The 18,380-nt window shown below is 39.0% G+C and overlaps 1 protein-coding gene across 2 annotated transcripts in view; it reads right to left on the reverse strand.

Moving 5' to 3' along the window:
- The window catches only part of tanc1b (tetratricopeptide repeat, ankyrin repeat and coiled-coil containing 1b), a 237,498-nt gene that overhangs the window by 131,853 nt on the left and 87,265 nt on the right, over positions 1–18,380 (reverse strand). For both annotated transcript variants that reach the window (XM_067444607.1, XM_067444606.1), the window contains exon 4: positions 5,658–5,750. In XM_067444607.1, the coding sequence (XP_067300708.1) occupies positions 5,658–5,750 (93 nt within the window). The remainder of the gene's footprint in view (positions 1–5,657; positions 5,751–18,380) is intronic.

Raw genomic sequence — 18,380 nt, forward strand, 5'->3', positions numbered from 1 at the left:
TCAAGAACATGTCTACTAATAATTGGTATGGTAGTGGAAGAAAATACTTAAGTACAATAACCTTTAAGTTTATCAGCACAAACAGCTGTTATCAGAAACAAAAAACTTAACAGTTGAGATTTGCTCTTGGCAGCATTTTTATGACTCAACTCTGGATGGCTCTGACTTCAGGTGACGAGGGAAACAAGTGCGTGTTAATAAACAAACGCCTACTACACTTTCAGTCAAAAAGCTGAAAGTCTGGCAGCAGGACAGAGTAATTAACTATCATTATGAAGTACACACACACTGGGGCTAATTATGCATTATTAACGCTGTTAGAGAACGCCGCTGACTAATTCCACATGGCACTGTTTGCTTTCTTCCTTCAGCTACAGTTTTACTGAATGTTTGGGAGATGAGGCGTGAGAACAGGTATTTACAGACGGAGGAAGGTTGGGAAGTCTTGGGAATGCCGAGAGCTGTTTAGCCTCCCGCTGTTATCTGCGGTGGGAGAGGCAGTTGTATCCGCTTATGGAGCCGGAGACGAAGACCTATGGACCGTAGATACACCCCATAATGCCTTTCAGTGCTCCTGGCAAATTCCTACTCATGAATTCGGAAATGACTTGATGTGCGTTTAAGTGATGGTAAAAAAGTTGTGTCAAATACACAAAAAAATGAATGCGTAACTAATCCTAAATAAAATAATAATATAACAACCTAGTAATTTTACCTGTGCATGTGTGAAGTTAGTAAAGATGGCGCACACACGCACACACACAGTACATTGAGCTTATGAATGTACCAGCAATCTCACACTATGGCATAGCTATCATAACAAATATAATTTAGTAAGATTACATTATGACTGACTTTTTATGTACAGTGACAGATGCTGGCATGTCAAAAAACACAGGAGTTTGATCATATGATCATATGAATGTTTTTTCCTCAGGCTGATCACATAGCACGGAAAAGACAGCAGTTTCGTCCTGAAGGTGGAACACAAGCGCTAGTCCATTACGCCGCATTAAAGCGGCCGCTTTGAGGATACTGACAGGCAAGTGCGTCAGTACGTAACTGAAATATGAAATCCTGGGCCTCGCTGATGGGTAAGTTCAGCTCTCTGGTCATATCCAGTGCCTTTAGCATTATTATGGGCACCGCTTGTCATTTTTTTTTATCTTGCTAAGTACTGAACACTTGCCTATCCATTTATTCAAAGCAGCTGCTTTTAGGACCACAGTAAGATTTTCATTGAATGTTAGCATTTTTAAGACTGCTTAATAAGAGTTATTTGATGTCTCCGCTGCATTTATCAGTCCTGGAGGAAACCCTTGGTTTATCCGCATTTGGCGCTCCCTATTGTTTCAGGTGTATTATTCGGTGTACCCCAAAAATAAGACGACTCAATTTTTTTTAGATGCACTTCCAAGAAAAAAAAAAACATTGTCTTGTATTCGGAACAATACGGTACCTTTTATGCTTTCTTTAGTGTGTAATGTTGCTGTTTGGTCAAAAATCTCAGCAAAGGCAATTGTTCTCTATATCAGTATCCTCGTTTCTGAACTCCCTGAATGAGGCGTTTGTAGTTTTGAGTTTTCTTTAGGGAACGGACACCTCACAATATTCCTCATTTAAATAATTAATATGCAGAATAAAGGGGCGGGGCCTGGTTGAGTTAGAAGTGTGTTGAAACTAGCGGTAATGGTGAGGGTTTGAAGAGCTTGACCAATCACAATCCAGCCAACTAATCAGAACACAGTGTGCTTTTCAGAAGGCGGGGCTTCACAGAGACAGGAACTAAACAGAGCGTTAAGGCCTTTGCACACTGAGTCCATAATTGGCATGCAAAATTTATGCACATCAAAAAAAAAATTCGACCTTACGTTATGTCAATCAGGCTTGCACACTGCCTCCGAAACTTTCGTCCGTCAAAAAAAAATTCGGAACAGGTTCGATTTTCTGCGTTTTCGCATCCGTAAAAACGCATTTTGGGAGACGTTTTGACAACTCAGAGCCACCATACATACTATTCTAGCAAAAATACTACACATTATATCACAGCTATAATTATAGCAGTCTCTGTAAAGCTGTGTGTGTGCGTGTGCGTGTGCATGCGTGCGTGCGTGCGTGCATGCTTGCGTACGTGCGCAAGAGAGAGAGAGAACGGATCCAGACAGGCTACTGCCAGTCTCTGTTCGGGATCAATTGATTTACGGAAATTAGTGGTCTTCTTTTTAATTTGTGGCTAGTCGGCTACAGTATCACTAGCAAAGCATCAAACTGAGCCACTGACACTGAAACTTTGGATCGGTCGGTCTGAGAATATGACATTTTAGATTTACATTTAATCATTTAGCAGAGGCTTTTATCCAAAGCGACTTATAGAAAGGGGAGAGCAATAGAAGCAACGAAACAAACAAGGCCAACAACCTGTAAGAGCTGTAAGAATTCTCAGTTAATCGAGCACAGTGCACAAACTTTTTTTTTTTTGGACAAACAAACAGAAAATATAACTGGATAGTTAACTGCTAGTCTTTATTGGTCAGGTGCAATTGGAAAAGATGTGTCTTGATGAGGAAAATAATGTGTTTTGAGTATTCAAGCAAAAGAAAACCTATTCTAGTAGAGCCCAAAACCAAATCAAGGCTTCCCCAAAGTGCAAAATATGGCCTCTTTAATTGACACAGCCTCAACTGGAAAAGTCATAGCTCACAAAACACCTTCCTGTAATACTATGGTGGCGTTCATCTCATGAATATGATCATTCCAACATGACTTGAAGACGATGTTAAACTAGAGCCTGGGGGAAGGTCTGGAGATGCTATATATAAACCCTCTCAGGGTTAAAATAACATGTGACAGAGCCCCATGTAAACAGTGTTGACCCTTATATGCGTGTCTGGAGGTAAAGCTGAGCTAACTGGGGTGTGTCATTGAGCTATGACAGATATGCAGTAAATAAACCAGCAAAAAAAACGGGGCAGGTTAAATTAGTCCTACTTCAATTCCCTGAACCAACCTAAGAACTATTCACACAATTCAAAAGCATTTCTGTTAAAAATAATAACCAGCATGTTCAGAATATTTTCTAAAGAAAAAACAAATATGTAGTATGTAGCGCCCTATGATTTCCAGAACGCAGAAAATGTGGACGGCATCGCGGAATCTATGAGAATTTGCGGAACGTCATGAAATTGGGCAAACTTTTGAATGAATAAATCAAAACTATTGTTAAATACACAGAGAACCTCAAAGGTCTTCAGCCCAACAAAATTAAAGTTTGGTTTTAACATTAAGACATTATGACAGATATTATGTATTACTGTACAGCAGAAATTACTTCTAAAAGTAAAAATGACAATAATAACAAGGCAGATTATAAAAGTAATATTATAAGGAATATCACACAATATTTCATATATATTTATTTTGTGCAGCACTTTGCCAAACAGCCAAATTTAAAGTTATGCATTCATCTAATTACGACCATTCTTAATAATAAAAACGTATTTGAATCTGGATTGTTTTTTAAAATATACTAGAACCCAGAAATACATTTTTAGACATTATTTGATAATAAAACTAAACGAAAATAAACAAAAATTAAACAGATTTTAAAGGTCCCTATGTATGCACAATGACCTTGAATTGATCTACTAATTCCAGTGTGAATGGAAAGGGACATTAACCACAATTTTTTCTTTTTGACCTCCGAAAAATATATATAAAAAATGCTAAATAATATAATACATTTTACCAAATTACAAGATGATATTTTAAACACTATTTTACAGTTGCATCAGCATCAGCTGTCACTTCTGCCTAGTAATCCATCTTTGAGCGCCCTGCAGTGCGGACACCTTCTGATGCCATCATGTGACCAGGGCGATATACAGTGGTGTGTGTGCCACAGACAGCTGGCATTCGACCGGCGCCGCCCTGCTGCACACAGTTGTTTGGAAAGCTCTGATGTCTCACATGCTCGTCTGACCAACACAATCCTGTGTCCAGTGATATGAAGCTAAAGATACACACACAGACAACACTGCCAAGTCCATTCCAGCCCAGCACAGAAAACTGCACTACATGCTACTGACAACACACATGCATGCATTCACAGAGAGCCAAGTGTGCACATACACAGTTTCTGTTATATATAGTGTGCTTGTTCTGCACATTCACACATATGCAATTATCTCAATTCTCAATGCATGACGCAAATATAATGATACATGCTGCTTTGATTACATGCATAATTAAACACATGACATTTCCACAGAAAACATCTTAAAGGGGTCCTGCCATGAGAAATCAAATCTGCCTTGGTCTTTTGACATATAAGAGGGTCTTTGTACCATTAAAACATCCTGCAAGTCTCAGAGCTTAAAATGTCCTCCTCATTGGGAAAAAATGGCTCCAAAAATGGCTGGTTTTGATATTGGGTGACCTGTGGCCTCCAGAGCGAGACATAGACAAACCTTTTTACATCATCACATCATAGGCCTAAGCCCCGCCCACTGACGTTCAGTGGCTTAATGGCTGACATTTGCTACAATAGATGTGTGCTTGAACAAATAATAACACACAGAATTATGACAATATGCCCTTTTTGTCAAATACTCTCATGATAGCAGAGTTAAATAACGTCTTAAATAAACTTTGAGTTGTGAGAAAATGAGATGCGCGTGACAGCAGGTCAGATCCGTGTCATGTTCGGCAGCAGCAGATCTTAAAGTGACAGAAGCCACTAATGATGTCTGCCATTTAAGTTCATCAAAGAACAAAGGAAATAGAGGAAATTGTAGCTTTAATAAAGATTAATCTATTTCATTTCATATTTATGCAGTGAAGACTAAAGTGCTTGATTCTGTATATTGATTATATGAAGCCGAAAGGTACACTCTAAAAAATGCTGGGTTAAAAACAACCCAAGTTGGGTTGAAAATGCACTAACCCAACAATTGGGTTGTTTTAACCCAATGGTTGAGTTGTTCTTACCCAGCAATTTGGTTGTCTTAAGCAACATTTAACCCAACCACTGGGTTAAAACAACTCAACCACTGGGTTAAAACAACTCAACCATTGGGTTAAAACAACTCAATTGTTGGGTAAGTGCATTTTCAACCCAACTTGGGTTGTTTTTAACCCAGCATTTTTTAGAGTGTAAATATGGCATGTTATAATAAGTTTATGTGAAAATTGTTTTAAGTTGACTTAAATTAATAGTACGTTTTTTAAAAGCCTAATAAATGTTGAAATCGATAGCTTTAAATTATACTATAATGTTGAATGTCTATCATTAATGTTTTTAAAAAAAAAAATCAATAGCAGTTTTAGTATCATAAAAAGGTGCCATTACAACAAATATTTAAATTATACTCTCTTTTAGTTGTTTCTACATTAGTTTGGAGAGTAACTGTGAAACTATTACAATATAAAACTAAAACTGATGTTTTTAATCACGATTCAATACAGAAAATGGAAAATTTTAGATCTGTGCATAACTAGAAACGTGTAAATTCACTACGTGTAAAATCATGACTGTTTCCAGGTCATCTGTGACTGTGTATCTCTAACCAATAAAAAAAACAGAGAAACTTGACTCTGACAGCAAGCACTAACACACATCTGAAAAGAATAAGAGCATAACATCATGTGCCGTCACTCACCAGTCGTACCGTCGGGCACCTTCCTCAGCGACGACATGAGCACATCTCCAGGAACACGAGGACTCTCCACATACTTGGGCTTTCTAACGGGTCCTTTAGAGCAGAAAGAGAGAAAAAAAAATATATATATAATCAATCTGAGATCAAGACGGGACTTCTGAGACGGATCTTACAGAAAGGAGCGTCAGCGTCTGACTTATGTGACTCGGGCTGCCCATGCCAGCTGCAGAAACAATCTCCACAGCTCTGGGAATGTAAACTACAGCAGGAAACCAGCGCAATTTAACTCTTAGGAGACGGGTGTGAGATCTCTTGAGAGATATGGTGTGTTTCTCCAACCAAATCTGCTTCTCTATCTACAAAAAAATCTACAAGAGCCTCGGTCTCAGTCATGAAACGGCTTTCCCAAACAACTGTACTTGAATTATTTGACATTTCAAGCGAAGCAGAATAATAAATAAATGAAAAAGAAAAGTAGGCTTGAACTTGATTTTATCATTGATAATTGACTGGATCATTAAAAGTTACATACCAGAAAGAAATCAGCTGACAGATGGAGAGTTTAAAGAGTACACTACTGTTCAAAAGTTTGCAAAAATCTCTTTTGCTCACCAAGGCTGCATTCATGTGATCAAAATTACAATAAAAATTGTAATGTTTGTAACTGTAATTTTAAGGGTTTTTTATTTTAATAATACTGATCAGGCATAACATTATCACGGCTGAAGTGAATAACATCTCTTCATCACGGCTCCTGTTAGTGGGTGGGATATATTAGGCAGCAAGTGAACATTTTGTTCTCAAAGTTGATGTGTTAGAAGCAGGAAAAATGGGCAAGCGTAAGGATCTGAGCGAGTTTGACAAGAGCCAAATTGTGACGGCTAGACGACTGGGTCAGAGCATCTCCAAAACTGCAGCTCTTGTGGGCTGTTCCCGGTCTGCAGTGGTCAGTATCTGTCAAAAGTGCTCCAAGGAAGGAACAGTGGAGAACCGGCCACAGGGTCATGGGCGGCCAAGGCTCATTGATGCACGTGGGGAGCGAAGGCTGGCCCGTGTGGTCCGATCAAACAGACGAGCTACTGGAGCTCAAATTGCTCAAGAATTGAAAATTTAATTTTTTCACTTAACTAAAGCATAAAAATGCCATAATGTGCTTGCAGATATGTAGGAAACATGCTAAATTAACCTACTTGTTTCTCAGTTATTCTACTTTGAAATGTGTGTCAGAATGTCTTTGTGTTTTGGTCTGCGCGATACCGCACGCCGCCAGTTTACCCAATAGTATTTCAAAACAACAGGCTGCCAATTGGCGGAAAACATTGCTTATTACTGCCATGGAAGCCAGCAAACAAACTGGGTCAGAGATCGCAGATTCTACCTGACCTAAAAAGCCTCAGCATTCATCTAAAAATCTCTATGAACGAGAGCATATTAAAATGCAGATAAATCCTCTCATCAACTTCCAAATTGCTTTCATTGTCAATTGCGCTCACTCCTGTTGCGTGTCCTCAAGCTGGCAACCCGTGTGAGCGTCGAGTCAAAACAACTCTCTCCAGTATCTTCAATAGTTTGTATTTGGACTGCAGTCTAATACACAGTCCATCACAGTTTGTTGCGTATGCAGCGCCGCAGACCAGTCAGGGTGCAAATGCTGACCCCTGTCCACCGTCAAAAGCGCCAGCTTTCATTCTAATATGCCCATTTGTGCTCAAGACACATTTCTTGTTCATAGCAATTTTGAAAACAGTTGTACTGCTATATATTTTCGTAGAAACAGTGATACCTTTTTTTCAGGATTCTTTGAAAGTTCAAAACCGTCTGAATGGTGGTGTATAAAGCAAGTTAGTACACTAGTAGTCAAGGTGGTATTAATGTTGATTACGCAAACATGCAGCGGTTCGAACCAAAATAAGGTAGGGAAAATACAGCTCCAAGTTTGAGATGAAAGTCAACGCTCTTCACATCTGACACGAAGAGCGCTGAAGGTCATGCAATCCTAAAGGGGCAAATTCCTCCTCGTTGAGCGTATAAAAGACGAATCCTGCTCGACCCCCATAAAGCTTGTAGGTTTAAGTACGTTCCTCTGTTTATCATGGAAAACCCTGCAGAGATCAAAGACTGTAGCGGCCTGTGTAAGATCTGACCAAATAAAGTCATGGAGTAAAGAGCAGCCGCTGGCGACGGGAGCCCTTAAATCTACCGGAGACATCCATCAGGCTTCAGCGCCGTTATAGAGATTCACCTGCATGACTCTGACCTCCAGGAAACAAACAGCGCTCAGAGATGACAAATGAAACGGCCACGTGTGTAAAGACAGCCATAAATCACAGCTAGATGTCCTCAACTCATGAAGTGATGATACAAGAGAAGGTGTTTAAGTCAACATGAAATCATAACTGACTCTGTTTACATTCTTTAGGAACAATATGATACGATGATAACAACGCTCTTCATAATCTTTCATTTAATATAAGAACATGCTCCAACTCTGAAACATCTTTCATTACGGTTAACTAAAATTAAATATAAAACCATTAAAAAAAATGTTATTACTTTGAATAAATCAAACATTAACTGTAAAATAAAAACATATACTTAATTTATTTAAACTTGTTGCCATGCCAACATTTATCATTTTCCAGTTTTGTTAGTCTAAAATAACAAACTAAACGCATAAATAATGCATACATAAAAAATTAACAAGTGGATTAGTAAATAAATAAATAAACCAAAATAAGTGTGACTCAAGTGTCCGAATACATTTTGAGGTTGTATTAATGGAGAACATACTGGACTTAAACACTCAAATATTTAAACGAAACAATAGTGTTATTTAATATCACTTCACAGTTGAACATATTTTAAGTGGAAATGTAAAGGGAAGCTGTACTCTTCTGTATCCACTGACTTATATCGTATGAACAAACAGGCATCTTTAGGGTAAATGATCTCTTTAACACACACACACACACACACACACACACACGCACACACACATTCACTCTCTCTCTCACACACACACACATTCTCTCTCACTCACTCACACACACACAGACTCACACATTCAGCTCTCGTGGTGATTTTACACTGCCATCTATGGACACCTGCAGTGAAATGCAAACAACATTTCACAGTCCATTTCTTTTGGAATAAACAGTGACTTCCTTCTTCATCCATATAATGTGCATGTAAACAAAAACAAGCCTTTTCAGTTATCTGTGCCACTCGCTCTGTTTGTACTCATTTACATTTTACCTTCATTTCCTCCCATACCTGTATGACTTATTAATATTATTGGCACAAAAGAAGATATATTTTGGACCCCACTGACTTTTATCGTATGAACAATCGAACGCAATTTTATAATATATCTATAAATAGTAGAAAATATATTGAGAGTAAAGATATCAAAGCACAGGTTTTGTTTTACATTTGATTACTCCTGTATGGTCTACACATTTGTTCGAATGTTTACTTGACCACTTAATAAATAAGCTTGTATTTTCAATTTATTACACATTTTTTATCTTTATTTTATTATTGCCTGCACTTTGATTCTTTATCTTTATATTTAATTGAGAAATGAAACGTGCAGGCTATATGGTGTTGTTTTAACTTTAATGATTAGATCTGCTGTTGAATTAAAAATGTCGCTGCTATTAACTAATGCATTAAATTGGATTTTGTGATATTGTGATATTTCCCCGTCTAGACCAAACAAACACACTGAATGCCCACTCATGTATTTCCTTCATATATAATTCTTGTACAAGTTTTAGCTTCAGGGGAAAGAGAAATAATCCACACACACACACATACACCTGAGATTAAAATGCATGAGTCTCATCTCTCTGGTGGAGATCACAAACAGGTATTAACTCAGTCTGAGGTCCAACGGCAGATCTGAGATGCATACAAATAAAGAGCGAAAGAATATAAATGAGAGGAAGAGCAAGAGACACAGAGAGAAAGAGGAAAAACAACAAATCACTCTGTTCTAAAACACAGTGATAATGGTGCTGACTTCAGATACCTACTGCTGGCTACATCGAATCAAGAAAGACTATAATGCATTGCAATGGGCACAGAAAAATAATAAAAGATGCTGGATGAAGCCAGACACATTTAAAATAATAATAATAATATACATTGGGTGTGTAACGACACCCTCACGTCACAATTCAATACATTACACGCTACTGACCACACAATACGACATTCATGCGATACTCCAAGACATGGTAACAAGTTAACATTACATTGGGGGTGGAAATGAATAGGCTTGGACAAAAGTTTCAGATTTCAAATTATGTTCATTTTATTACAAAATTCAAAAACATAAATCGAGTTTTGGCGCTGTGGCGTGAGATCTCTCAGACTCAGCTCGAGAAGCGGCTCATGAACGGATCTTCTCCTCCGCTTGAATACAGGTTAAAGCGTGAAATAAACATGAGTGAACATCTGAAAGTGTGTTAAAGATACAGAACCTCTAACTGAAACCTGTGTCATGTCACATTGACTCGCTCAATCAGTTTCAACCGCAGAAAGACGTCAGTAAAATAGCGTGTAAAATTTCACCTGATATACATCCAAAATAATCGATATTGAAATCAAATCAGATTGTGATTTTTGTGGGCAATACCCAGCCCGATAATATATAGTAGTTTAACGTACTGACACTAAAACAGTCATTTTATTTTATTTTAGGTGAACCGTCCACAATACAGATTTTCACTATCCACGATACATATTGTTGCATTTCTGTATTGCAATATATTATGACACGATATATTGGTAATTTACATAGAAATAAAACATAAATATAATAACATATCAAAACATGCATGGGGAAAATTTTATATACAGAAGGGATTTTAATAAAAAAGGGATTTTTACTTCCTATAATGCATTTCCTATAACGAAAGAAAATATGAGAAGTGAGAATATATATATAAATATATATATATATATATATATATATATATATATATATATATATATATGCAAATGTAAAAACATTTTATATACAGTAATTTAAAATAATCGTCTCTCCGTGGACAAAGTGAAAAGTTTCTTTATCTTTATTTCTGGTATCTTAATCTTTATTTCTGGAACTCAACTTTTGTGCTCCACTCATGTGGGCAGATCCACATAGACTTTAAAAGACATGGAGCAAAATCAAAGACCTCATGACACGTTCACATTTGAGTCGTTCTCCCAAGACACAAGATCTTCTGTACGGACAACAAAAGCCACGGGAAGAAAGAGCGCCGTGACAATACTCCTCTTTACTCTGAAATATCAGTGTCTGTCTGTGAATCACGTATTCAGACTGAAGTGACGTCCACAGATGGAAGTTGGCTTTTGTGAAGTGAAATACTGAACAGAGGAGGTTGTCATCCAGATCTGCTCTGAGGCCGTTTTATTGCGTTGGCCGGTCAATGCCACATCGACGCCACTGATGCCAATGTGAGCTCCAATCCAGCATGCAGTCAGCCGGATCATTCCGCTTCTGCAGAACCTTATGAACTCTGACACATTCAAAACATGTATCTGCTTGTGCTGCATGTTAAGGCAGTGTTTAAGGCAGTGTTTCTATAAAACACAAACAACATGAGGACATGAAACATGAGGATGTGAACTTGAAGACTATTCTCATATGATAACTCGCTTATGCTGACATTATTAAACTGATTCGTGTGAATTGTGACAACTGGATGAATGTACAGTGAAAACATTTTTATTTTCTAATATTTTTTTCTTTGTGCTGCTCTGTTACCTCCAAAATGATGTAATTTCCTGTGAGGTGACGTCATATTATAGCTATTGGATTTTTACAAAAGACAGATATACAGATAGAATGGACGACAAAGAAGCCACAAAATGAATTAATCGATTCATTTGAACAGACTGTGCTTGAAATGACTCACTGAAACAAATCAAACTTACTAATAACACTGTTTTTGCTACTGAAGTTTAAATATGAGATGCTATTAAAGCATCTATATCTGAACCTCCTCATAATCACAAGTCAAGAGATGAGGAATAATTCAGTCTAATGACAATCTTTAAGAAACTTAATAGTCAAATAAAAAGCCCATTAAAATCACATTATTGCAGTGCAATCACTGTAGATGTACTGATGTGTTTGGTGCGGTATACAGTATATAATCCGTAATCAACACACAAATAGACACAATCACACATGAACACTGAATTAAATTGGTGGTAACAGTCGAACATGCTGTAATGATATAAACTGTAAAAGGTAAGGCACTAAACGTCTTTTCCAGATCCTCACGCAAGCAGACTTCCTAAAAGATACACTATCTCAAATTCCTCTGAAGACCTTCTCCACATCTGCTAAACCGATCCATCTCCAACACACTATATCACTGGAAAAGACATGCTTTCACTCAAATTAATTCAACATGGACTGGACCAGGAAGAGAAGGTATTTTTGACCTTCGAGGTTCAGTGTCCAGGAGGGCGTAATAACCCAAACTCTCCAGTAGAGGTCCGTAAAGAGGCAAAGAGAACGAGGTGGAACATTAAAGCAGGACATAATCTGTGTGCCAGACTCATGTGATATGGCTTTAATAGGATCAATAACTATGCGGTTTGGGGAAGTAGCGGTTTAGCTTAAAAGGAGGCCGCCACAGTTCAACGTTATTACTTCAGCTGTGAGGAAATGAGCTCCAGGACTGAGGTAATGATGCTGAATTCTGGGTCTATCTGAAGGCGTTTATACGCTCTGAGTTTGGCTGAAGTCACATCGCTGCACCTCTCAGTACGTACAAGTGAATGGAGATTGAGTGTTGAGTTGTGAAACTGTGTCTTTCACAATACCAGTAATTATTATTTTAACTATCAACGTAGGACCCTATGACTTCATGACACGGAAAACGTGGACGGTAGAGCTGCACGAAACTGAGAATCACGTTTTTAATTGTGTAAAATGGAGATCACGATTCTTTTACGATTCTGAAAAATGACAGACTAATAAAATATGCAAACTAGAGGTTCTGACAAAACATTCACTGCTTTATGTTTTATATTATATTATATTATATTATATTATTTTATATTATATTATATTATATTATATTATATTATATTATTTAAAAAAAATATATTAAATCGAACTAAATAATTTAAAATAATAATTTGAATGAATTAATATTAATGTTTCATTACTGGATGAATCAGTGTTTGTGAATAAATCTTTCAAATTAATCATTCAATAACACTTTTTAAACACTCACTTATCGCCACCTCCTTGCGTAATGATAAGCAATACAATACAAGGGCAACAAGTGCCAAAATACTTTAAAAAGATGATTTACTCTTATTTTGATCACAACCATAGACATCAGTGTTTATACCCAAGCGATATACTTTTACCCCAGTACCCTACACAAATTTAAGCACAGCTGTCATGTAGATGTACAGTGAGTGTATGAAGCAGCTTTTCAACCACATATAGTTATTTATCTATTACAAACATTTAAATAACATGGTATAAAAATGTGTTGCAATGTCGTACTTTTAAAGGTTAACTAAAGTCCCTAAAGTCTTTGCTTTAAACAGTTTGACATCGGAAGCATCAGTAAAGGGCGAGCAGCGCTGGCTGTATCAATGAATGAGAGCGTTGAATAGCGGCAAACCCTCTCATTCATTAAACAATGGCAGCAAAAAAAAAATGCTCCGCTGCTGCTTTTAACGATTAATCATTAGGGGTGTGACAACAAGGGGTGTTTTAACTTATCAACTTGTAATGAACGTCTGTAATGAACATGAACTTGTAATGTACATTTCTACTTTCTGAGCATGAATTATCATATGCAGTAAAAGACAACAAGCACTGTAAAGGTTTTGCCAAAAACTCTGACTGGCTTCTCTCCTTTATGATCGTCTCTTCAGACCTTAGAACTGCACATGAGCTTATTTGACCTCCTAACCGAACCTTCCCACAAATGGAGCATAGATATTAAGTGCAAACAATGACCATAATCTAAGTACTCAATATTCAAAGTGCAAATTAAGACCACATTTTTCTTTAGGCATACAGATACAGAGCTAAGAGATGGTTATAACTTAATAATTGTGATATTGGGAGATATTCGCATGCCCCAGGGAGCATTAAATTTTGCGATCGTGTGTACTCTGAGAATAGAGTGCTGAACGTGCCTTTAAAGCAGCACTTGGTAACTTTTGCTCTCGTGGTCCCCCTACAGTTGGGAAAAAATAATGTCCTCAACTACTGATGTAAAGTCTGTCATCCTACAACAGGGGATGCCATCGCACGTGCATTTGTTGACATGACAACCCTGATAGCCCTGAGCTAATGCGCGGGTCGCCTCATAACCCGCGGACCCCGTATGTCTATTTAATGGGTGCGGGGCGGGTTGTAAAAATATATACAGTGGTGCGGGGCGGGCCAAATAACTTCATAAAAGCGTCCCCGCGGGTTGGTGCAGCACTAACAGTTCCCCTGAACACTGCAGGAGGAGTTCACATGCAGGTGTTCTTCTGGCGGCGCGTGTGAAATGTCTTCATCCCAGGTACAGTCAGTGGCATATGTTTCAGCATGTCATATGAATATAGTTTCATGGGTTTTATTTTTTTCAAACGCCAAATAATCACGATGCTCACGCTTACAAGCCAGCGTCATTATAGTAGTCTATTGGTGACCGTTTTTCAGAATCTATATGATACTTCAGTTCAATGTTTGAGTGGAAGGTAATCCCCATAACAAGCAGGACAGCATCGGTCGGGCACGCCTCCTTCAGCTCACGCCGACGAGCAAACGCTGGTCACATGTTGATCCTCATCCTGCCTTTAATCCCATCACTTTTTCGTTTCCTCTTATTGCTTTCCTCCAACAAAACCTTTTCTTTCTTATTTGTCTGTGCTGCTTCAGACATGACTATATTATCCGACGAACAAAGTTGGGCTCGCATGTCCGAATGTAAGGAAGTGTGGGTGTTGGTGGAAGTGACGTATATGCCGTAAAGCAGTCGAATTTTTAGTTTTTTTTTGTTCTCGGGTTACTACCCGAAACCCGAAGTTTAAAAGTACGATTAAAAACAATACAGACTCCATCAAGCTATGGCAGATGTGTCATTTTGTAAGTCGATGTATCATCACAAGAGTCTTGAAAATATATATAATGAAGGTTGAAAAGTTACCTAGTGCAGCATTAAAAAAAAGTAAGTCTGGCACTTCTGCTGCGCAACGAATCCTCCGCCAGTCATGTAACACACACTCGTAACACACACTCAATGCAAGTGCTTTACTAACACGTAACACACACACACAAAACACACGCTTGTCTTCTAATCCCGTGATCAGTACTGCGCAAGACTCAAACTGCTCATTCTAGATAAACTGATAGAATTGAAGCCACTGTTATGATTACAAATGTGTCGATATGTATCGTCGAATGTAAACAATATGATTTGTGATATAGAGTTGTTTTATCCAAGGCTTAGCTTATTGTATTTATAAGGTATAATTCACCCAAAAATTTGAATCCTGTTATCATGTACTCACTCTCATGTCGTTTCAGACCTATATGATTATAGGTCTGAGACATTTTTAAAGAAACCAGAGAAAGATTTTTGTACCTCGTTTTAAAGTCCATTCCTCTCAAACCTAAAAGATCCAAGACATTTCATAAAGGCATCATAAAAATAATCAATCGAGTGTTTAATCCAAATCTAAGTCTTCTGAAGAGACACGGTGGCTTTATATGATGAACAGATTTGCGAACTGTAGTAAGCGCAAAAACAACATGAGCGTGAGTAAATGCAGAACTAACCATTTACAGTTTGGGAATAGTCATTTTGACACGCTTTCTTGTTTCTTTCAGCACGCGCTGCCAGAACATTCATACGGCCCTATCAATGTCATCATGGCTGAGATCCATCTATTCAGATATGATGAGATCATAAATGTGACATCTTAATTCGCCAATTAAACTTTGCTTTATTTTAAGTGATGTTTTAAGGCATATAATAAATCAAAAGCGGTAGTTTGGTAAGCAATGTCTCATTTACTTTTACTGCTAGTGTACTCAAAACCCGCAGTGCAACTCAGCACGAGTCTCTGCACCTCTGACACAGGATCTGTACTGACAAATCAAACGTGAGAGATTGGAGGAAGTGCCCCGAGGCCCGCATCAGAGGAACAGACTCTGCCCTGTGGCATCAGGACCTGCCCGACTCCAGCAGCTCTGGTGTTTGTGAGAGCTGAGGTGAGATTTCAGCCCCCTGTCCTGCTGTTCAACACCTCCTCGTGAAGATTTCAACATCCTCTCTCATAAACACACTTACACACAGACTCCCTCCAGCTTTACACACCATATGTGGCAGCTTAAAAATGAATAGTTTGCCCAATAGTAAAAGAATAGTTTAAGGGGTCATTACGGTGCCCCAGTAGTGCAGCCGTACTAAATTAAACCACAACACAAGACACAACACAACAAAATCACCACAACACAACGGAAACGAGCCACAACACAACGGAAACGAGCCACAACACAACGGAAACGAGCCACAACACAAGAGAAACCAGCCACAACACAACGGAAACAAGCCACAACACAACAAAATCACCACAACACAACGGAAACCAGCCACAACACAACGGAAACAAGCCACAACACAACGGAAACCAGCCACAACACAACGGAAACCAGCCACAACACAACGGAAACCAGCCACAACACAACGGAAACCAGCCACAACACAACGGAAACCAGCCACAACACAACGGAAACCAGCCACAACACAACGAAATCGCCACAAAGGAAACAAGCCACAACACAACGGAAACCAGCCACAACACAACGGAAACCAGCCACAACACAACGGAAACCAGCCACAACACAACGGAAACCAGCCACAACACAACGGAAACCAGCCACAACACAACGGAAACCAGCCACAACACAACGGAAACCAGCCACAACACAACGAAATCGCCACAAAGGAAACAAGCCACAACACAATGGAAACAAGCCACAGCACAACAAAATCGCCACACCACACCGAAATCGCCACACCACAATGGAAACAAGCCACAACACAACGAAATCGCCACACCACAATGGAAACAAGCCACAACACAACGGAAACGAGCCACAACACAACGGAAACGAGCCACAACACAACGGAAACGAGCCACAACACAAGAGAAACCAGCCACAACACAACAAAATCACCACAACATAACGGAAACCAGCCACAACACAACGGAAACAAGCCACAACACAACAGAAACCAGCCACAACACAACGGAAACCAGCCACAACACAACGGAAACCAGCCACAACACAACGAAATCGCCACAAAGGAAACAAGCCACAACACAACAGAATCGCCACACCACAACGAAATCGCCACACCACAATGGAAACAAGCCACAACACAACAAAATCGCCACACCACAACGAAATCGCCACACCACAATGGAAACAAGCCACAACACAACAAAATCGCCAAACCACAATGGAAACAAGCCACAACACAACAAAATCGCCACACCACAATGGAAACAAGCCACAACACAACAAAATCGCCACACCACAATGGAAACAAGCCACAACACAACAAAATCGCCACACCACAATGGAAACAAGCCACAACACAACGAAATCGCCACACCACAATGGAAACAAGCCACAACACAACGAAATCGCCACACCACAATGGAAACAAGCCACAACACAACAAAATCGCCACACCACAATGGAAACAAGCCACAACACAACAAAATCGCCACACCACAATGGAAACAAGCCACAACACAACAAAATCGCCACACCACAACGAAATCGCCACACCACAATGGAAACAAGCCACACCACAACAAAATCGCCAAACCACAACGGAAACAAGCCACAACACAACGAAATCGCCACACCACAATGGAAACAAGCCACAACACAACGAAATCGCCACACCACAATGGAAACAAGCCACAACACAACAAAATCGCCACACCACAATGGAAACAAGCCACAACACAACAAAATCGCCACACCACAATGGAAACAAGCCACAACACAACAAAATCGCCACACCACAACGAAATCGCCACACCACAATGGAAACAAGCCACACCACAACAAAATCGCCACACCACGGAAATAGACTTCAGGATCTAGTAGGGATATCTGAATCGGCTATAAAATGGTTTACCTCTTACCTTTCTGGTAGAAGTTTTAGTGTCTTTATTAATCAGATCATGTCAGATACTGCAGGTTTATTGAGTGGTGTACCTCAGGGTTCTGTCCTGGGACCGATTCTTTTCCTGCTGTACATACTACCGCTAGGACAGATAATTGGCCAGTTTACTGATGTTTCCTATCATCTGTATGCCGACGACATTCAGTTGTACTGCTCTTTTAATCCTACTGAGTTACATAAACTGTCTTCTTTAATCAGCTGTCTGAGCAATATCAAGCAGTGGCTAAATGATAACTTTTTAGTTCTGAATTCAGCTAAGACTGAAACACTGATCATTGCCCCTGAGCAAAGCATCTCTCAGATTAAACAACATATCGGTGCCCTAAGCTCGTCTGTCCAGCCGAATCTTAGGAGCCTAGGTGTTGTTTTTGATTCGGCCATGTCCTTGGAGAAACACTCAAATCTACTTATTAAAAACTGTTTCTTTCAATTAAGGAACATTTCGAAAATAAGAGCCTTGGTGTCAAAG

Source organism: Pseudorasbora parva, chromosome 5 (genome assembly GCF_024679245.1).
Source record: "Pseudorasbora parva isolate DD20220531a chromosome 5, ASM2467924v1, whole genome shotgun sequence".
Taxonomy (NCBI): domain Eukaryota; kingdom Metazoa; phylum Chordata; class Actinopteri; order Cypriniformes; family Gobionidae; genus Pseudorasbora; species Pseudorasbora parva.